The sequence below is a fragment of the Aphis gossypii genome, chromosome X (assembly GCF_020184175.1).
Source record: "Aphis gossypii isolate Hap1 chromosome X, ASM2018417v2, whole genome shotgun sequence".
Lineage (NCBI taxonomy): Eukaryota > Metazoa > Arthropoda > Insecta > Hemiptera > Aphididae > Aphis > Aphis gossypii.
Genome location: NC_065533.1, coordinates 27,110,278 through 27,133,082, shown reverse-complemented (window position 1 = coordinate 27,133,082; position 22,805 = coordinate 27,110,278). Strand labels below are relative to the sequence as shown.

The following is a 22,805-nucleotide window of genomic DNA, read 5'->3' as shown; positions in this document are numbered from 1 at the left end:
ATATTGTGATAAAAAATAATTTAAATTCGGGGTACCAACTATACTAATTATATTAATAATATAAAAAACAAAACATAGAGTAGCTTAATATTTTATGAATATTGCAATCGTAAATGATTAAAAACTTTTCATATACTCGTGAAGATTTTATACTATTAATGTGATTAATATGTTGAGTTCAAGCCCTAAAGTGTATTAATATACTATACACAATAGATGTATAAAATTAATAAACACAATGTCACTCAAACTCAGGATTCAGTACTAGTCGAAATACTCAAAAACTCTCTTTAGACTGACTATTGACTAACCAGTTGTAGTAACCACTAGCAAAAGTAGCAAATAACTAGCGCTCTGGGTGTATTTTAAACGTACTATTTAACAGTGCAATCGTGGTACTAATACACAATTATGGTAAATATAAACTTTTTATTGTACCATTCAAAATTAATAACAAATTATAATTTTAAAAGTAATTTCACACAAAATAATAAGACATTATCAGAAAGTCATAAATCTTAATGCACAATATGTGGATTATATAATTGATTAATAAGAACTTAAATATTAAGGATATTTATTTAAGAACAATGTTTCAACGTTAGATTTTGTTATTTTTAATGACTGAAAATATTTGTACAAACTTTTAATATTTAATTAAGTGTTTTCTGAATTTAAGTTTTATACAAGAGCAACTTGTTTCTTCTAAAAGATGATTCATTATATTAAACTATTCAGAATCTTTTTATTAAAATATACAAGGAAGTTACTAGAAAATTTTCAAAATTTAAAATTTATTTTAAGGAATTAATTATAATTATCACAAGATGTTTTCCAAATGCATTTGTATTTGTAAGTACTAATTGTTATAATCATGTCTGATAAATAAATAAGTTTTACAAAGTTAAACTTAAATTGTTGAGAAGTAATTCATAAGTTATATAAACAAAATGGCTAGAGTGAAACTTTCAAAGAAATACATTTACAATTATGAACTGCAATATTTTTAAATCAGTAGAATTGTTGTTATCCAGCCTGAGGTTTTGGCAATAGGAGTCTGAAATGACCAATATTGAATTGACATGCCCTTTTTTTAATTTTCAGTAGTCATATCACTGCAAGAAAATTAATGTTATAATAGTTTAATTAAAATTTATAATAAAATAAAATAAATATATCTAGGAAATAATATAATAAATTATAATCTGTCTTAATAAGAGCAATCTTAGATGATAAGAAAAACTGTTATGTGGAAATTGAGAATAATAGGTGGTCGTTTCACCATAATATTGCAAGCCTATTATTTGAATACATTTTATAATAGAAGTGGTATGAGAGTTTTTGGTATATTTAATACCATATACTTTTTACAGAATAATTCTTAATTATATAAGCTATTATTTTTTCAATAATTACACATGTGGTGTATTTTGTACATCAATTTGATTTACATAGAAATTAAAGTGGTATATACAGGATGTTCACCAACTTAGGGAACACTGAATTTCTCGGCCGGATATTTTAGTAATAAATTGATTATTTTTTTTACAAACTGCTGGTATATAAATATACATTTTTTGATACATATCAAAATTTTTTGAAATTCTGATCTGCGCATGCATAATGAAACTTTTTTTTAAAATAACAACACCTATTTTGAACTAAATTTGGATAGGTCAATTTTTTTTTAAGTAATTCTAATGTATCAACTATGGTTATAAATTCAAAATTGACTGAATAAGAGCCATGTCAATTTTAATAAATAAATATTTTTTTTAGAAGTGATATAATTTTATACTTATATTATGTTAGTTTTGTTTATGACAATTCTAAAAAAACAAATATTCGAAAAGTAACCAATTAGAATTAATTACAAATGATTTTATAAATGTTTTAAAATAATTAAAAAAATGTATTATTTAATAAAATTGACATGGCTCTTAAGGCGAGTTTCCACTACATACACGTGCACGTGTACATGCATAAAAATATTTTTCTGTGATTGATTGTAACGTATTAACTGTCTAGTATACCAAAAGCTTATCATGTATACCAATCAATCACAGAAGAAAATTTTCTATGCACGTATGTAGTGGAAACCCGCCTTTTTTCAGTCAATTTTGAACTTGGAACCATAGTTGATGCATGAAAATAACTTTAAAAAAAAATAGGCCTCTCCGAATATGGTGTTCAAAATAGGTGTTGCTATCAAAAAAAAAAAAAAAAAGTTTACTTCGCATGCACAGACCACAATTTAAAAAAAATTTGAAATGTATCAAAAAATACGTATACATATACCACCAGTTTATATAAAAAAAAATCGATTTATTCTAAAAAAATCCGGCTGAGAAATTCAGTGTTCCCTAAATTGGTGATACACTGTATAACTAATAAAAGAATAAAGTTAAACTTAATTTTATATCAAGTTTAATCATAAAAATATTTAAAATAAAAATATATTGTTATTTCTAAGTCATAATTGATAAAAAAAAAAACAATTATGGACCAAAATAAAACAAAATGAAAATTTAATGTACAAAATACTAACGTGTGTAGTTAAAGAGTTAAATAACATAATATTTCTGTGAACCATAAAAATATAGTTTGGGATCTACCAGTGATACAATTTTAAAAAGACAGGATATTTTATATAATAAACTAGCAATGTATTCATTACTTGTTTTGTTTAAAATTAAATTGACTATTATATTTTTCTCAAATCTTCATCAATATTGGTTATGATGTATGTGCCATTTGGAATAAAAAGTTCTTTATTTTTTAAGCTTTCAATACATCCAATTCTTGGGGTGATCTTACACTTGCAGTCATCTATAATGTTTAAATATGTTAAAACTATAATGCAATATAATATTTGATAATTCATGTTAAAATAGTTACTATTACATTATTTAAAAGTTCCACAATTCCAATTATATACAGGTATAAAATTCCACGATTCCACTAATTAAAATTGCATGTCTTATAATGGCAACAGTATACTTCAGTTTGCAGTTCTATATTGAGATGTTATGCAGTTAACCATATCCTGGAACATTGATCAATTTCATTATAACAGAGCAAATACATACATAATATATAAACATAGTTTATATGTATATTAATCAGTTTTTTTAAATTTCTAGTACATTTTTCTTGGCATTTATATGTAAAATTACACTGTTATATAATTTTCAGTTATTTTAAGTTTGTACACAAATATTTAAATATTAATTTTTTTTTAATTTTTTCAATAAATATTAATAGTATAAATTTTAAATAATTAGAAATTGTAAAAAATTAATTTGATAGACAGGACTTAAAACTGTTTTTTATAAATTAGTTTATAAACTATTCTATAGACCTGATAAAATAATAATGAAATTTAAAAGTTAAAGAGACATCAAACTTCTAAAAATCTAAACACCAGTCAAATTTATACTAACTGCTAAATTTAAGTATTTGAATTACGATTTACAAATATTTTACATCATAATAAATGCATAAAACATATTAAAATTAAGCATCATAACATTTATCTTAAGGATGTCTAATCCCTTTACTAAAAACTTATTCAGTGGGATTTAAATAAATAAATGAAAATACCAAATACAGTAGAACTCTGATTATCTGAACTTCCAATTAACCAGATAGAAAAAAAAGAAAGTCGACTTTTTTTAGTTTTAAAATATGTCATATATTATAATTAAAGCTAATTTTGTTTCAGTTAAATATTTAAATAAAATTATTTGTTTATGGTTATGAATTTTGAATTATGTTACATACATATTAATAATAAATAAATACATACAATTATATAACCTTTGATATGAAGCAGCCATATGAATGCTATTAATTTATTTTTGCCTCCATCTCCTCCGATCTAAAATAAAATATTAAAAATATATATACTAAACAGTAGGTATACACTATACACATATATATTATTATAAAAGCCCAATTACTAAGTTAATCTAGACTAAACTAGAATTAACTGTTTATACTTAGTAAATGTTAAAAATCATAATTTTAGTTAAATATTATGAAAACAAATTACTGATAGGATAGATGTATAATACATTATTTGTATGTATTACATTCATTAATGCATATTATATATAAAAAAACACTATTAATTAATTAAAAAAATTAATTTAATTTCTCAGTTTCTACCTAGTATTTTTATATTATATATAAAAAAAAAATAAAATAAAAAACTTATTAACTTAATTGTTTTATAAAGATAAAATAACATCTTATTTACATATTGATATTTTACTACACAGTTTTAAATAGCTTATTAATATATTTAAAATTGATAGTATTATTAATTAAAATCTTATTATGTTCATACATAAATGTTTTATAATAACTTTAATGGTGTTAGTAAAAATGTTTTAGTCAAAACATATGATAAACAACAGTTTTGCTGGCTAGAGAAGAAATATTATCTTCATATTCATCCAATAATAATAATGACACAAATTTTAGCAGTTTATACAATTTTTTACCATGTTATAAAAATTAATATTATTTCTTATTGTGTTATTAAGTATTAGATTAGTATTTTATTTTAACATTTGTTATGAAGTAAATGAGTCTGGACTTTGCCTCAGTAGGAATACTTCAAAATATAATAATAAATATCTAGTGCTAGTAAAATTAGTGGAGCAGCTGATATTCCTCAAACCATTGAAAAAGGCCAATCTATCCAAAACTTAGAAACTTTTAAAAAATTGATTATTATAAAAGGTAAATCTAAGAGAACAATGAGTTTTATATCTAGAATCTAGATGGTTTTAACAATAAAAATGGCTTTAGTACAGTCAATTAGAAAATAGTATTTATTGCTTTCCGTCCAGATTTTTTGTTTGAACAACCCAGACTTTATTTTTACTAGAACTAGACATAAAAATTGGAAAAATGCTATGTCAAGTAAAAGATTTTCTAAATATGACTCTCGTAAAGACCATAAAAATTGTTGCCAAACTTGAATTGATTTCAAAGCTAATGAAAAAATAAATATATTAGTTTTATTAATGATAAGTTCGAACCATGCTAATTTGCATAGTGAATAATAATATAGAAAATATATGAAATCAATAATATAATTAGTGAGTATACTTGCTATTCAAAAGAGTGTCTTTTATGAATTTTATTTTATGAAGAGGAGCCTAAATTTATAATTATTTTTTTTAAATCTTTTGTTTGAATGAAATACCGTATCATTCACTAGATACTCAAACAAAAATGATGTTCAGGAAATGTGGTTTAAAGATCTTATGTCTTATTATACGTTTTATATATTGGCTCTTCAGTAAAATTACATGCTTCAAAATTCAAGTTTGCCTTACTTAATACACAATCCTGGCACAGCTACTACCACTGAGTTTGACATTTTCACGAACGCATAGTCGAATTCATGTGGCTTTTATTAATAACAATTCTATATGTCTCCGGTATGGTCTAGTGGCTAGGATACCTGGCTTTCACCCAGGAGGCTCGGGTTCGATTCCCGGTACCGGAATAAAATTTTTGCGTTTTTTTTTCAATCTATCCTGAAAAAATATAACTTATATTATCTACGATAAAAATAAATACATTCTTTAGACTAAAACTTTATAATATAATATAGATTCAAGTTTAATCTTTTATTTTTAATTCCATTTTACTTATGAAGAATTTAAAATATTGCAGTAGTAAATATTAAATGCTATTTAACAATAAAAACTATTTTTTTTTAATATTAACAACCTATTTCGTATACATCAAAATTCTCGTTTTTCCATTTTTTCTAACTATTGGGTAAAGTAAAGAAAGTATTGTACATTATTTTACTTTTAACCCTACAAATTACTAACTAAATTTCCTATTATTAGTTATCAGAAAAGATATTATATATTTAATATATACCTATATAAAAATGAATTTCTATTTGTTTGCCCTTTATGCATTCCTAAATGGCTGGACCGATTGAGACAAAATTAGGTACAGAGATTTATTAGACTTATGGTTAGAACATAGGGTAAGTTAAAAAGTGATAGGCCTAACCCCGGGAGGTGCTCAAACAGACATTTTGAGGTTTACGATGGAAATTTTTTTTTATAGATGGTTGCTACTAGTTTCAAAAACAATAATAATAAGTAATAACAATAGTACAAGAGAAATTATTATCCTTGAATTTGTTATTATTTGTTTCCATGGCACGTATGTCTATATAAAACGAACCAGCTATAATACCAGGCCATATTTTGAGGGGCCCACCGAGGTTTTACTCGGTAGCTCGTCAGACCAATCCGGCCCTGACCATAAGTAATGAATTTAATACACAGTTTGAGACATATAAGAGGTAGGATTTTTAACAGGCAACGAAATGCAAGGGTTCAACTAGTAATAATATAAATTTAAACTATTTATATCATCAAAAAAAGCTTTTCAGAAACAAAAAAATTAAAAACACAACATTGTAAAATAAATATATATCATATGCATAGTTTTCTTCTCAGAAACTAAAATATACAATGCAATTTAAATTTAATAGCTTTAATTCTTAAAATAGATATAATAAATATATATGTATTAAAAAATATATATTGTAAATCTAGGTAAATCTTAATTTTTATTGAAAATCATACATGGTGGGCTTCAAAAAAATAAGAAATGCTAGTAGCAAAGCTGGCCTTTAAAAGATTAGAGTGGAACACAGCGTCGCTATAACCCCTATATGTGGTAGTCATGATAATGTACAAGTACTGAAAATTGTATGTTAAAATAAACAAATATTTTTTTTGGATTACTCAAAAACTAATGGTTTCTGAAAAAAAAAACTTTTGGCACCATAATTTTTAAAACGTATAAAAAAACCAAAATTTTGAGGGGGTGGTAAACTAGATTTGTTCCTTAGGGTATAACATATTAAAATAGTTTAATACTATACTCATAATAGCCCTTTATAAAACTTTCTATAAATCTCATGATAAAAATTAAAGAACATAATAATTACTAATAGTTATACTTCCATATTTACTCGTAAATTTGTATAAAACTTCAAAGTATTATTGATAAAAACTTACTTATTTTTATCAGTTTTTAAACTAAGATCACAATGCTATTCATTTTCTTGATTAATATCCAAAAATGAAATAAACCATCATAAAAAAAAAAAAAGCCATAGGTATCTAGGACACTGATTTCTAAGGTCTTTATATAAGTTTCTAAATTTTACTTAATCAATGTCTAGCCAGGAACGGATTCTAGTACCAATGATTATGATTTATGATTATTGTCAATAAAATTAAATACAACACTTTTTTAAAACAGTTAATAATTTACTATCAACAATATCATCGGTAAAATTTGTAAACTAAATTTGTAATTTATATTAAAAATAAAATAAATGAAATATTGATACCGTAGAGATAATAGAATTTTTGAAACGTATCCATAGATAATAAAGATATCTTTATTATCTATGAACGCATCACAAACCCTGACTACTATATATTCTATATATTGTATCCAGTGTTGAAGTTTTAACATTTTTCCGATTTTGCATTATCCGAAAATATTGCATTTATTAAATTATTAGTACCTAGGTATTTAATTATTATAGGTAATCGTATTATATTGTATACCAAATTTTACCAATTTAAACAACTTAGAATTTAATAAATTCTTTCTGTAAATATTGTAAAACAGTAAAATAAACGCATAGTATAAACTATAAAATATCAATAGATAAATAGATTATGTCTTAATTAATTAAACAAAAAAATGTCGATGTAGGTATAATAAAATTCATAGTAGGTACTAAGTAGGTACCTAACATAATATATTTAAAAGTTTTAAGTTAATATAATCATACAAATAATGGTTTTAAATGTTTTTCAAAATAATTAACGTTATTTCTAAATATTGTATCTATTATCTATACTTTTAGATTCTGAACGAAGTGATGAATGTAGTATTGATTTTAAAATGATGTGTGTGTGTGTGTGTGTGTGTGTGTGTGTGTGTGTGTGTGTGTGTGTACAGCATAATTTCTCGAAATAATGCTTTAATTCAAACTTTGGGAGTGGTTTCCGATGTCTAAGTGAATATCCTTGGTGTACTATAAAGGTCAAAAGTAAACATTTTCCAAAAGTCTTCAAAAAAATCGAGAAAAATAAAAAAAAATGTGACGGAAAAACAGGAATTTTCACGCAAAACCAGTTTCTGGCACAATCGATTTTTTATATGATTGTAACTCAAAAACTAGTCACTGTAAATACTTTAAAATTTCATCAGTTATATAGATTGGCGTTTTCTTTACACAATTTAATTTTCAAAATATTTCACTTATTTTAATGCTATTTAAGTCATTTGAAATAGTTTTTTTTTTCATACATTTTGATGAAAATTTTTTGGCCGAGTCAAAATACTTGAAAATTTAATACAAAGTTCCTCATAAATTAGTCTTATAATGATTCAAAAATTATAAGAATACAAAGGGACAATTTTTTTTTATTAGCATTTTAAGTTCATTAATATTGATCCATCAAAATCATGAATATTTGCAAATCATTTGGAAGGTATAATTCATAAAAATGTTTGTATAAGTAGCTAAGAGTTGAAAATTTAATACAAGATTTTCCATAAGTTTGGCCATTAATAATTATAAAAGAACTTAAATTTTGGTATATTCAGGCCATTAAAACATAAACCACCTTTTATAACAACCACTGGAAATTATATCCTAAGCTGACAAATCATTTCTGTTCAGAATCGTTTTTCGTGTACAATGATACCTACCTATCATTGGATTCAAATTTAATACATAAATTATAGTGACCTATTATACAGCAGAGCATTAGGTACTCACTTGACCACTCTTTTTATTTTAGAGTTCAAATATTTTAACATTAATTTGTCAATACATTTTAAAAATAATAATTGAAAAAAATGATATAACATTCAAACATCTATTTATTAAGTATGATAAGGAATTTAAGGAAATTAAGCACAAAGTTTGTGTGTGGGGACAGGAGAGGGAGAGGGAGAGGCGCAAATACTATAATTTTCTAGGAGTACTAATGGACCTTACTATGGCTATGAGTATAAATTGGATGGTAATTAGTTAAAAGTATACTTGAAAAAAATTCTTGACTTGTTTTTGGACAAAAGTTTGTGAATTAAATATTTTTTATTTTTGGATAGTAAAAAAAATGAATAGACTGACTTTTAGTTCATGAATTATAACAAAATGAAGAAATAAATTTAGCCAAAATCTGGCTTAGTGTAAAATTTCTGGTATTTCCTTAATTTTTATATATTTTTTCCGATCATAAAATAAAGTACCTACTGGGCATTTCAACCTCTTCAAAGTACAAGCTAGATCAAATTTTTTATCCAAAATCACTCTCAAAATTGAAATTCTATCGATAACTTATCGACTTATCGTACTTATACACAAAAAAAAAAGATGGTTGTTAATTCTATACGTTCATCAGTTCATTATTTCGCTCGAAAATTAAAAAAAAAAAAGCGCCTAATGTCAATTAATACCTGAACAACAGACTGTGTGTGATGATTTCAAATGGTGGCGCCGGCGCTATCTGATTATAACACAGTTACGCGCGCACCAGATGCGTAAATCGTAAAACGATAGTACTATCTTAAAACGTGCATACAACTCGTGTTCTTGTGATAAGCTGCTAACATACCTACTTTGTTAGTGTTATATCATGGTCGTTACGACTTGACGAGTTTAAACGAATAACGATATAGTCATATAGACTACAACTACATAGTCGTAGAAAAAGATAATTACTGTGCTTAACTCGAATTGTTGTCAATTTCAAATAGCTTGTATTTGCATTTGTATTGTTAATGTTGTTTATAGTGCTTGGTGTATAAAATAATTCTCAGGTGTTTCAAATTTTGATAACGAAAGTCGGATGTACTGTAGCTTTGTCGTATGGATTGTTAACGGTTAATCTTAAGTTTCTTAGTCCGTGTATTTAATATCAATAACTTTTTATTTTCATTGATTTAACGTACACAAAATTTACGATTTAATATGTGTTCTTTGAGAGATTTTCCTGAACTACGGGATTGTAGTCTCACAGATAAGACCGCATCCATGCCATTTGTCATTAAAAGAATAAAACCTGAGGTTGGTATATTAATTAATTTTTTTTATATAGTTTTGAGTTGTGTTATAGATTTAACTATTTCTGATGACAGTTATTTTTTTTTACAAAATATATTGTTAATGATGTCCTTGTTGAAAATCAAGTACAAAACAAAAAACATTGAATTAGTTAGGTATTATTTATTGAATTTATATTTGAAAAACATCAATTAACTATATTATAGGAAATTGGTTACCCAAATATTGTGGTGCAATTGAAAGGAGATCAAAATCCTGAACCTTTATTTTTACCAACGTCAGGACTAACAACATTACAACAAATTTTAAGTAAATTGTAAGTGCGTTATTAATATATTTTAACTATGAAAAGAATATTTTTTACTTTTTGTTTATGTTTTTTATTAGCTATTTGTAATAATCGAAAATATGATATATTTTTTATATCTGATTTGTTATGTTTTTGTAGTGCTGAGGAAAATTTTTGGTCTGCTTGTGACGAACTAACAAAATATTTTAAGAGAAATCCAAGTAATCTATCAGTTCTTATGTATCCATTAGGACTATTTATGAAATTTTCTCCTCGTGCAAGTTTGAAGGTAACATATTATATTAATAGTAAACTTTTAATCTCCACATACTGCAAAACTTCTTTTTAGTCTTTACAATTTTTTTTAAATTTATTTGATAAAATGTAAATTATTATTATTATAAATAGGGCTAGGATTTATATGCAATAATAAATTATAAAATATGCATTTTATTTACCAAAATATGCAAAAACAAATTTTTATTATTTCTAGAATTATTTATAAATTTTTCATAATTCATAAATTATTCTTATTAGGCAGTTTTTACTTATTACATTAAATATTAGTTTATATTACCTTTGACATGCTACTACGAATGTTGTTTTAAATTTTAAAATATGAATGACCGGTGATTTGAATGTAGAATAGATTTATATTTACTAAAATTCCTTTCCACATCACAACAATGATATTGGAGTATATTTAAATGATGCAATATGATCTGGAGTTAAATTAATTTTAAAATTTCTTCCAATTCATATTCACCGTTTATAATGCTACAAATTTTTAAAAGTGTTTTGGATCCCCTATTCTTCTTTTGTACCAAATCAGACCAAATTAGATTGTAAGTATTCATGCTATATTATTATATATTATTATATTATTTTATTATTATTATTATTATTATTATTATTACTATATATTTACTACAATTTGATGGATGAACCAAAAATATTGATTTTGTGAAATAAATACCATTTAAATTTGAAAAAAAAATTGAAAACTTAAAAATGTATAAATATGCAATTATGTTCAAAATATGCAAAAATTCTATTGAAACGAGAATAAGCCAAATCGTGGACAAATCTGACAACCAATCAATTTGGACTTAAAGAAAAAAACATGCAATTAGTTTTAAATTCTAGCCCTAATTACAAATTAATACAATCAATTGAATAATATAAATTATATAAAATATAAATAGTGATTATTGGCTATTAATTTACTAATTTACTAATTTTTTAGAGGTTTTTATCAAAATAAATATGTAAATATGAATGTATTGAAAATTTTTTAAATAATTGTAAATATTGCAGCTTGTAATACTGATATTCACATAATATTAATAAATTATATGGTAGAAAAAAATACTAAATAAATATTGATATTTATTTTTTTTTTTTTACTTTAAAACATAAATAAAATTCCTGTTTCTTTGTTATTAATTTTTTTCTAAACAAGTATGTGAAATGTTATTATTTTGTAACATTCTGGTAATTTTTAAATTCTGCATTATTATTTTAGGGTCCTGAAAACTTGGTGTTAACAGATATAAGTAGAACAAAATTGTGGTCGTCTAGTGTAGTGCGTTGTATGTCATGGCACCCACAGATAACTAAACTTGCTATTGTTTCTTCCCATGATATTGTTCATGTGTACAATCAAAAAGGTACTGAAGCAAAAGTAAAATCAAAATCTCAAAGGGCCATTTTATCATTAGCTTGGAGGTATTTATAGTAATAATTTATTTATTTATTAGAATTTAATAGTTGACTGTTTTTATTTTAGACCACTAAGTATTGGTACTTTAGCAGTTGGATGTGAAAAAGGAATTTTCATTTGGACAGTTGAGTTTAGTAACTTAAGTGTAAGACCAACTGTAAATAATGTTTGCAAATTTATCAAAGATGACCATAGATATATTACTGGATTATCATGGAATAAAATGGTAATTTCTACATAAACTCTATTATATACCATAATATGTAATATTATTCACATATGTTTTGGATAAACCAATAAATAAAAATGTCACAAACATTTTAAAATTTATTTTTTTTTCATTAAATAAATATTTAATTTGTATCTATTTAAAAGTTTGTTACTCAATTCAGAATTCTAGACATTGTCTATTATTATTATTTAATTTTTATTAATTAATTTTACATTTTTTTTTTAGGGTGATCTTTTGATATCCAGTGCAGTAACATCTAAAACAATGTATATTTGGAATTATCCTTTAGAAACCTGTGTTCCATTACGTAGAATTACTTCTGACACATTAAATTTTGTACATTGGTCGCCTGATAATACTAAAGTTTTTTCCTGTTCTACTAATGAAACATTTAGGTAATATAGGTTAATTTAATTTTAATTTATAAAAATTTTTATTTCATTAATTTTATTTTATATTTTCTCTACAGAATTTGGTCCACAGATAAATGGACTTCAGATAAGTGGTCTTTGAATAACCGATCTAGAGTACAATGTGCTTGTTGGTCACCTTGCAGTTCAATTTTGTTATTTGCAACCGATTCATGCTCGATTATAAATGCTATTGATTTTCGAAAATCAGATGTCTTCAATGGATCAAGAAATTATAAAAAAGTTGCTTGGCCTATAATTGATATCAAAAGTGAATGTATAAATGATAAAGTGTGAGTAATAAATTAATAATTTGTTTAATATCTTAACATAAGGCAAATACAAATTAGGATTGTTATATGTTTGAAAACTTTTAACTATAATATAAATTGATCAATCTAAAATAGCCATACTACATGATATAGGTATTGTACCTACACGTTTTAGCAAAAAAAAAAAATATTATAGATTCCGTGTTAATAATAGAGGCAAGTGCAGAGTCTCTGCTTAACATTGTTTTATTTATGCAATGATTGATCATTGAATTCTAGTTTAAAATCTATATTATAGTGATATTAGATAATCTGATGACTTTTGATTCTGGTTCATTATTTTACAGTTTTAATTTCAATTAAACAATATTAGTCGTGTACTAGATGTTGTATCATTAATTTAACAATAATTATTTTATTGAATTTGAAATAGAAGATAATCTATAAAAATTATTGTTTAAACTGTTTAAAGAATAATTATATAAAATATACCATCTATTTAGAATTTTTATGAGGTAGAAACATTCTATTAGCTTTTTGTTCATAATATTCTTGTAACTTCATAATAAAATTTAACTTAACTTCCTATGTTTGCTTGTTATATAGAATTGGAGGAACACTTTCTGACATGTGCTGGGATCAGAATGCTCAACGCTTAGCTATAACTTTTAAAAATAGTGGATCTCTAGTTGTATTTCAAACTGCCATAAGTGAAGCTGTTGTTGATTGTATTCCATTGTAAGTATCTAATTTTGGTGTTTTTAAACTTTGTGAATTAATCGTTGATAATGTATGTTTTAGTTGTATTATTCAAGGGCGGCTTGATGAAGAACCTTCTACGATTGCATTTAAACCAACTTACAAACAAGGGTCTTTGTTAACAATTGTATGTATAAAACTATAAATATAAAAAATTACATTTGAAGTCCATAATTATCTTAACCCGTCATTGGTATTAATATATATATTAATTTTTTTAGGGTTGGTCGAATGGGAATATTGAATATGTGCCATTTGAATACACTTGTAAGTCAAAAAATGATCCTGAAATGTTTAGAACAACTTGGTTTAGTGGTGACAACAATAAGAGTATGTCTGGCCGAGCTAGTATGTCAACTACAACTAATTCATTGATTGAATATTTGTTAAACTAAATTTAAATTTTTGGTTTCTTTTCTTAATATTTGTATTTTAAATCTCAAGTTTAATAGAAGATTAAAAGATATTAATTATAATAAAATTTCAATGTTGATAAAATATTAAATACTAACCATTTTATTGTATATATTGAAATTTAATTTGACAAAACTTATGTTATAATTATACTGAGTGGATGATAGAAATCTATTTATTTTTATTGATACGAATTAAAACTAATTATTCTATTCAACATTAACCAGTGAAACATGATTTACTTATTTGGAGCAGTATAATTTATTATTTAATATGTTAGAAAATGTTCAAAAGTCTATTTTAGTATTTTATTAGTATTTTAATATGTGCACATGTACATATGAATCATTTTTCGTATATAATGATACTTATCATTGGATTCAAATTTAATATTCCTATAATATATAATAGTGACCCACACGGCACCTAATTTACAGCAGAGCGGTACCCACTTACCCGCTTTTTTCGATTATGAATTCAAGAAAAATTGTATTTGTGAGGCAGTTAAAGTATTTTAAATGGATTAGTAATATGAAATGAATATGCAATACCTATATTCACCGCCATTGACTTAATACATTTAATTTTTTGTAGAAAAGAAAAGTAATGAAGGTTTATTTAGTACATTTTGTAAGAATTGACTGAAAAATGTAAAATTTCTATTAAGATTTTAGGGTCCAGAAATCTACAGTACTCATTATATAGATACATTTTAATGAAATTCTTGATTTTGCAGAAATTTTTGATTTAAAAATTAAAAATTAAAAATGTTATACGCCTTAGAAGAATATTTTGCTAAATTATTAACTGATTTTTATTAATTTTATGTGGAAGAAAATAATGGTATTCAATAGTTTAGTAATACCTTTTACAAATTATGAGAACATCAGCACTGGCAATATTAATTGCAACATTATTTATGATGTTTTATAAAAATATTCAGAAATATTCTAAAATGAACTAATGTTGCTACTATCCACATGTAATTATTAGCTAAGTTTTTGGTTGTGCTATTTTTTTCTTTGTATTGAAATTACAAAGTAACACAGTCTTCTTAATTGACATTTCACATTAATATTGTTAATGTCATTAAAGCCACAAATAAGTCTCAGAGCCCAGCCAGAGGCATACATAGTTTAATAATTTATAGTAGACTATTTTCTTTTAACTTAATAGTTAATTAGTATTAAATGCACATTTATCTTCTCATTTTTGATTTTAAAATACAATGAAAAAGCATTGTATAATGTTTTCTATACAGACAGGATGTCTATGTTCAACATTATACATACTTAGACGATATAGAGTTGCTTATGTATTCTTGTTTAACAATTTGTACAATTAAACTTTGTTTCAATACTGATTAACACTAGGTATATTACATAAAAATAGTATTACCATTAAGATTTAAGATTCTTATTTTTATTTTAATAATAAAATGTCAAACTGGATTATCTGGTAGTGTAATTATTGAAAGATTTAAAATGAATGTATTTGGGTGAAATTGTAATTTTCTATGGAAGTTAATAATATGTTATATTTATATTCACATTCAACACTCAACATTCTATAAAATGTGTATTTAAGTTATATAAATGTATAGTATTAATTTTCATAAAGAAAAATATGTGTGTATCTTTATTTGAAATAAAAATTAACTCAAATGGTTAGTTGTTATTATTTTTTTAAAAAGGTAACTTATTAGGTAATCTAATATTAAAAATAACTCACTTTAATTTTTTTAACTCTTTAATGGCCAGTCTTGGTAATATAATATAGTATAGTATGGTAAACAATAGTCGTGTACAAAACAAACAAAAGTAAAGTATTATAATTTTCTTATAAATTAACTAATTAAGTAGGCAAGAATATAAAATTAAATTATTAATTGTAAATAATTAAAACAAAATTGGCGTTTATGAATAAGTACAAGTTGATTAAGTTAACATAAATCATAATACACAATATAAAATTTAAAAAAAATAATAATAAACCTTTAATAATCCCTTATAATTATAATAAATTGACTCGACAAATAGGCAAGAATAAAAAATACATAATGAGATTCAATACAATAAAAAGTAGGAGTTAAATTATTAATAAATTAAGATACACATAAAAAATATAAATTGTATTAGGTACACACACTCAGTATCAATTATCAAACATTTAAATTATCAATATGGTTATCTGATATAGATATAGTTTAATAGTTATGTCTTAAAGAAAATATTATAATCTACTTTCAAGTGTTATTTTAAAATTAAAATAATTATATATTTAAACATCAATTAATTTTTACTGTAAAGGAATGAATCATTTTTTTATGACTATTAGAGTTCCGTCTTAATATTTTTCATGGAAGGTTCAGGTTCGGGTTCACATTGACATGGTATTTGATTAGGACTATTGGGAGTACTTATAACTGCATCCATATTGGGGCGAACTTCTACAGAGGTCAAAAATTTGCTGTAATTCTAGAATATAAAAAAATAAATACATTTTCACTATAATTTATAAAATATTAAACATTTACAAGTAAAATTCATGCAAAATATTATTATTATAGTATCTTAAAAGCTTAAATTAAAGAAGTAGTCACACTTTTAAAAGCTATCTCCCTCTTACAATCATATAAAACAATAATTTACTAGTAGAATCAATGTTGTATAGTCTATTGCCTCTTAAATTATAATTAAAATTAAAGGTACGTACATTATCTACGTTTGCACGTTTTTTTAAAAAACTAATTTAAATTTTTTAAATTGCAATTTTTTTTATTATTATAGCTTGCTTAAAAATTAAAATATCATAAAAAACTGTTGCATAAATAGATTCTTACCTTTAAGTTTGGTAATAAATCAATTCAATCTAATATTAAGCTAAATACATCATTGGTTCTGCTAAATGCCAATTTGTTAGTTATATGTTTATAAAACAATTTAAGGGTAATATCCTTTTAAACTTACTTGAAATAATAGTAAGTAATATCCCAATATGTTATGAGGTGCTAAGTGTTCTCTTGCATATTTTTGACCGTTCAATGATATTTTTCTTGCTGTTTTGTCATCGCTCATCATAATATCTATTAGATCTAGCAAATCATCTAAATGTCTTTTTACTGGCACATAATGAACCCATGGTATCAGTTCACTATAAAAATGTTCATAGTACTCAGATTCTTGTTTGAAAATCAATGAATCACCAACTAATAGGTATGGAAATCGATAAGCAGCTACAGTACCATCAATATTTAACAGGTATTTGTACTAAAAATATAAATAAATAAATGATATAATTATAGTCATTAAATAGTTAATATAATAAGTAATTGTAATAATACATCGAAGAATTTAAAGAAAGAAATAGGCTTCTTTCCTGGACCATATTTTTCTTTTAATTCTTTGTAAAAGAAAAAGTTTGTTATTGAAGCATTGAGAATATCTGAATTTTTTTTGCTAAGTTCTACTAGATTTAACCGATGTTTGCTAGAATCACGACCCATCCAAAAACCTTTTTCAATTTTTTGTGACCATGGTTTTTCGATGTTGCCTTGAACTGACAACATGTCTAGGGTTACTCTAAAAAGCGCAAAATACATATTTAAATATTAATAAATAAAATAAAAAAAAGAATGATTAAATACAAGGTTAATTACCTTCCCATGTTTTCAAGTGCTGATTCTGTAATATCATAGGTAGGCATTACAATATCAACAGAATAATTTGATCCACACCAAGAAAATAAAGGAAATAGTTCTTTAGGTGATGATAAAGGCCAGTCTCCCAAATTCACAAAAAACTCCAGATCTGGTAAAAATACCTAAAAAATTGATTTAAAATGATAATTAACTTCAATTGGAAATGCAATTATAACATGGTAGAAATAACATTCTCTCGAGAAAAATTGAAGGCATCTACTACATTAGTGGTTTTCAACCTGGGGGTCACGAATGATAGGTTTGGGGGTCACCAAAAATAATAAACAAAATTATTTTTTCATATTATTTAAAAAATAAAATAAAGTTCATTATTTATTTTGTTCTATATCTATACAATAACATACCATTTTAAATTTTTTGTAACTCGTATCAACTGGTATCATATACATATATTTGAACAATTTTAGTCGCTAACAATTATAATAATCAGTTCCTACCTATGTGTTATTTGGGCAGTAAATGTATTTGAATTCATCTCTTGCAGTAATAAAAAATAAATATCGGATAAAATTAAATGTAGAATCAAACTTAAGACTACAGTAGTCTCTACTCTCTAGTATAAAACCTAATATGGAATCAATAATATCAAAAGATCAAGCTCAAGTATTTCATTAACATGTAATTAACAATTTAAATTGTACATTTTTCAAATTTTATTTGTGTAGTTTTTATATTTTATCAATTCAACAATACATTTTAAAATAATGCTGTATTATTATGATTAATTAACTTTTTCAGTGTAAATTATTATTAAAATTCTGTATTATTTAAATATTTTATCGGTAATTAAATCAAAATTTAATGATTAAAACAACATTTTTTTTTTCGTTGAAAGGATTGCGATCCAAAAAAGGTTGAAAACCACTGTATTACATAATATACTAATGTCTTGAGTACATTGTTGAGAAGTAACATAGTTACTTTTTCAAATAACATTACTTTGGCTACCTAAGGTAACTTTGCTATTTATTTACTGAAATAACACAAAAATTACAGTAAATTATTTTATAAAAAAAAACTCAGTTAAACAAATTACATTTCGATTAATATTGTAAAAAATAATTTTTAATATAATTATCTACAATGATTGTAGATAATATTGTGTAAATGAGCTTAAATTGAGAATTTTTACAATAATCTATATTGAGGCAATTTAAGAATATTAAATAGTTTAAAAATGATAAAACTAAAGTTTTTACAATTTAATAGAAAGCTTCTTCCAAGTACAACACCTTTTAATACGCCTGAAGATATTAGCACCAATAAATGGTCATAAATAAGTGACAATAATTTTGAAAACATAATAATATACTAGATAAAAAAGAATATAACGTGTAAAATTTACCTGTTTTAAATATTGTAATTTAATGTTATTTTTAATTTTACATATTTAAAAATGTTGAAAGTAAAATCATATTAATTAGTTACTTTTGAGTTAGAAAATTAATGTAACACTACCTACTACTTGGGTATTTTGGTAATAAAAAAATAATCTAGATGCCTTTTAATTTTGTAGCCAACAATGTAATAGCATTACTTTTTAAAAGTAACTTATCTAATACTGCTTGAATATAGCTATATTATTCTTTCTTTCAATTTTTATGTAACTAAACAACAATGCATATTGTATTAAAATATGCTTTAAATTAATTAAATAAAAACCTATGTTTAATATTTATTTGAAAATATAAAAACATTTATTCAAATAATGAAAATTGTTTTACCTTTCGATTTAAAGACAGTAATAAATTATCCATGAACATCTTAAATCCTGTATATTCTCCATAGCATTTTCGGAATATCTGAAAATTTAATTCATAAAGATGTAAAAATAAAGTACACGCAAATACATTTATCTAATGATTTTTCTTTTTATTAATTGCTACATTCTAAAATGTACTTACTAAATTATTCTTGACAACATAATGACAAACACTAGTGCTGTGTGGGTGTTGACTATAAAATTTAGCCATTTTACCAAATACGGTTTTAAAATTTACATTCTTAAATTGATTGAGATCATTATTGATTTGTTCGATATTAGTCCTGCATTTAGTATTTGATAACCATGTATCAATTGATACTTTTGAGCAATCACATTCGTCTGGATAAATTGGTCCTGTGTTATATTAAATTAATATTAGAAACTCTTAAGTTTTCAAAATTAAGGATATATTATAGTATTAAATCAAAATATATTTCACATAAAGGGATGATTATATTTAAAAGAAAATGTACAGTTTGTAAAACTAAAAAACAATGGGTAAATCTGTTGTGGGACTAAAATAAAGATGTATGACATGATGAAAGTTCAGTGACATCTTTATACATTTATGTTGATCTGTATAATGTTCATTTTTAAATAATATTCATACATTACTTTATTCATAGGTACAAGTAACTAATAATTATGTAAACTAATGAAACAGTTAATATCCATCAATATTTAACAAAAAAAATTCAAGTAAAAAATCGGTATACTATATTAAATTTAAATTACCTTGATCAAAATAATTCCAGTATTTTTTTAATGTTTTTTTATTTTCCACTAATATCCTGAATTCATAGCAAATTTCATACAATTTATATCGAACTATAAATGATGCATCTTTTCTATCCAATATATTTGTCCAAACACGGCAATTATTACCATTTTTTGTTTTACCACTTATTAATACATTAAAATCTGCAATATTAAATCTGAAACATTTTGAATAGCAATGATATTATATTATAAAGGTATATACTATATTTTAAGCATGAAATATTATTTGAAATTATATTGAATGAATATATCCTTAGAATAGTTGCCCTCAAGTCTGCCCTAAAATATTTGAATACATAAAATTAAATTAAACCATAATCCTCCATCAAAAAACAATTGCTAAAATTGTATTGATAATTTCCATAATATCAAAAGAAAAATAATAATCCCTCATGCATATCAAAATCAAAAATTTTATTTTGAAAATATAATATATGTTTAATTTAATAAAACAATGTGTATTTTTACTGTAAATTAATTTATAATTTTAAGCAGATTTATAAATGTTTTTAACAATAAATATGATATGTTTATGATGAAGACCTAATTTGAGATAACATGGTATAGTTTTGAGAAGAAACCATTCTTCTAAAGTCCTCTTCTTCAATTCGTATAAATCATGTTCCTTTGCTATCGTTTGGCCAATGTAATTAATAATACTAAATTATAGGACTTAATGAATATTTAATTTATTATGATATGACTTGAGGTGGGTTGATATTTTGTGTAAAATAACTTACTTTTCCTGGTCGTACTGAACGTAAAAGTAACGAGCTGGCAAAACAATTAATGGATCGAGGCCTGGTCCCCAAATTGTTGTGTCGGCTGAATGTAATCCATCAAATTTGAAAATGGCAAGTAAGAATATCAATGAAATGCTACTGAAGGTACACATAGTGATGTTTTAGAGGAACTGAATCGACCACCTTCCACACATAATGGATCGACAACAAATCGATCGAGGTAATTTGTAGTATGTACTTATAGTCTTAAAAACTACAGACAATTCAGTGGTGGATATTACTTGCTTGTTGTTCTTCAGTTTGATTTATTATTATGGATTATTTTTCAAACTGTTTTTATCTTTGCGATTAAAATGATAACACTATCAACCGGTCGTGATAATGGGATCGGAATGAAAAATGAATAATAGGTATATTATTATAATTATTTATCATAGAGTATTCTCTATAGTTAAGTATAGTCACACCGTGTCTCCATCATATTTGTCTTCAAATTATGACAAAAATTGATTTTTAGCATTTATATTTTCATAAGATTTATGGGGTTCTGTAAAAGTAGTAGGCATTCATTTTTTTTGAAAATAAAATTAATAAAACTTAATATTATTATAAATGTTGAAAATGTTTAATTCTAAAAACGAGTCCTAGTGATATTTTGAAATTTGTCCAGATCTTTGTTCTTGAGTAAGTTATTTGTTGTCCAACTGTAAAAGCTTTAAACAGTTATCTAAAGAACCTAATTCAGTGGCGACTTTAAAAATCAAACAATTTATACATTTTTAAATTTTACCTACTTACCTACTAAATAATTTACAAATTTTCACTGATTTTGATCAATTTTGTGAACAAGTAAATTTCAAATGATTATAAAGTACCTATAAACAACAAACAAATCTTGATGATGTACCTATCTTAAGACGGCAATAGAATAATTAATTAATGGTGTAAGGTAAACGGTAATAATATCTTTAATACCTATTTAGGTAGTTAGGTACCTACCTATACCTACTTTTAACCAGTTATAATAACAACTTATATGACGTATGAGATATGGGAACCTTGTGTTAAATAGGTAATATAAATATTCAAACTTTTTATCTTTTAAGGGGCTTAAAATAAAAAAAATCTAAAATGTAAGATGGTAGTAAAGATTGAATATTATTTTCACATATAAATGTAAATATGCTATACTAATTGAACTACAAATTTATAATAATTTTTGACCAGGAGGGGGCAAGTGCCCTATCTTGTCCCCCTATGGGCGCCCATGCTGAGTCCTCTTACAAAACGTATAGCATCAAACTCATTAATTACTATAGGTCGAAATTAATACAATCATTTGTAGACTATACATTGACAGGGTCGTATTAATGCATAAGCACTATATAGGTACTGTGCCTAGGGCCTACAAAAAATTATGGCTATGATGGTTTTATAGTAAAACACAAAATGATTTAATAGAAGGTGGTTTATTTCATAGTTTTTACAGTTTAATTAAATATATATTGGAGTAAAACGAATTGTTTTTAGGATTTGCTAAAACTGTTGTA

The 22,805-nt window shown here is 24.3% G+C and overlaps 2 protein-coding genes, 1 long non-coding RNA gene and 1 other non-coding gene across 5 annotated transcripts; 2 read left to right on the top strand and 2 right to left on the bottom strand.

Annotated features, from left to right (window-relative positions):
- Positions 1–777: 777 nt before the first annotated feature.
- LOC114130107 (uncharacterized) lies at positions 778–7,390 on the bottom strand. Its single transcript, XR_003592896.2, has 6 exons — positions 7,071–7,390; positions 5,352–5,555; positions 3,809–3,880; positions 2,905–3,046; positions 2,678–2,829; positions 778–1,115 (listed from the first exon to the last, which is right to left on the bottom strand). It is a non-coding gene; the product is annotated as an uncharacterized LOC114130107 (long non-coding RNA).
- Trnae-uuc (transfer RNA glutamic acid (anticodon UUC)) lies at positions 5,453–5,524 on the top strand. Its single transcript has one exon. It is a non-coding gene; the product is annotated as a tRNA-Glu (tRNA).
- Positions 7,391–9,708: 2,318 nt separating the features above from the next.
- Positions 9,709–15,426, top strand: LOC114130120 (aladin-like). Of its 2 annotated transcripts, none has more exons than XM_027995015.2 (10): positions 9,709–10,150; positions 10,354–10,463; positions 10,596–10,725; positions 11,962–12,164; positions 12,226–12,385; positions 12,617–12,786; positions 12,861–13,094; positions 13,680–13,811; positions 13,875–13,959; positions 14,054–15,426. In XM_027995015.2, the coding sequence occupies exons 1-10, from the start codon at positions 10,055–10,057 to the stop codon at positions 14,225–14,227; spliced, it is 1,494 nt and encodes a 497-aa protein (XP_027850816.1). In that variant the 5' UTR covers positions 9,709–10,054; the 3' UTR covers positions 14,228–15,426. The 2 variants fall into 2 exon arrangements, with proteins under 2 accessions (XP_027850816.1, XP_050062814.1); XM_050206857.1 differs by lacking the exon at positions 9,709–10,150 and adding an exon at positions 10,163–10,272.
- A 551-nt stretch (positions 15,427–15,977) lies between these two features.
- On the bottom strand, positions 15,978–21,606 carry LOC114130118 (protein O-glucosyltransferase 2-like). Its single transcript, XM_027995014.2, has 8 exons — positions 21,253–21,606; positions 20,468–20,667; positions 19,872–20,086; positions 19,692–19,769; positions 17,905–18,068; positions 17,590–17,827; positions 17,216–17,515; positions 15,978–16,723 (listed from the first exon to the last, which is right to left on the bottom strand). Exons 1-8 carry the CDS (start codon positions 21,405–21,407, stop codon positions 16,580–16,582), a joined length of 1,494 nt encoding a protein of 497 aa, XP_027850815.1. The 5' UTR covers positions 21,408–21,606; the 3' UTR covers positions 15,978–16,579.
- Between the last annotated feature and the right edge of the window lie 1,199 nt (positions 21,607–22,805).

Coding starts and splice junctions, on each gene's coding strand:
- LOC114130120 (XM_027995015.2), top strand. CDS start 10,055: ATGTGTTCTTTGAGAGATTTTCCTGAACTACGGGATTGTAGTCTCACA. Junction 12,165..12,225: donor ATTTTATCATTAGCTTGGAG/GTATTTATAGTA, acceptor TTTTTATTTTAG/ACCACTAAGTATTGGTACTT. Junction 12,787..12,860: donor TCTACTAATGAAACATTTAG/GTAATATAGGTT, acceptor TTTTCTCTACAG/AATTTGGTCCACAGATAAAT.
- LOC114130118 (XM_027995014.2), bottom strand. CDS start 21,407: ATGTGTACCTTCAGTAGCATTTCATTGATATTCTTACTTGCCATTTTC. Junction 20,668..21,252: donor GTTCAGTACGACCAGGAAAA/GTAAGTTATTTT, acceptor AAAATGTTTCAG/ATTTAATATTGCAGATTTTA. Junction 18,069..19,691: donor TACTGTCTTTAAATCGAAAG/GTAAAACAATTT, acceptor TCAATTTTTTAG/GTATTTTTACCAGATCTGGA.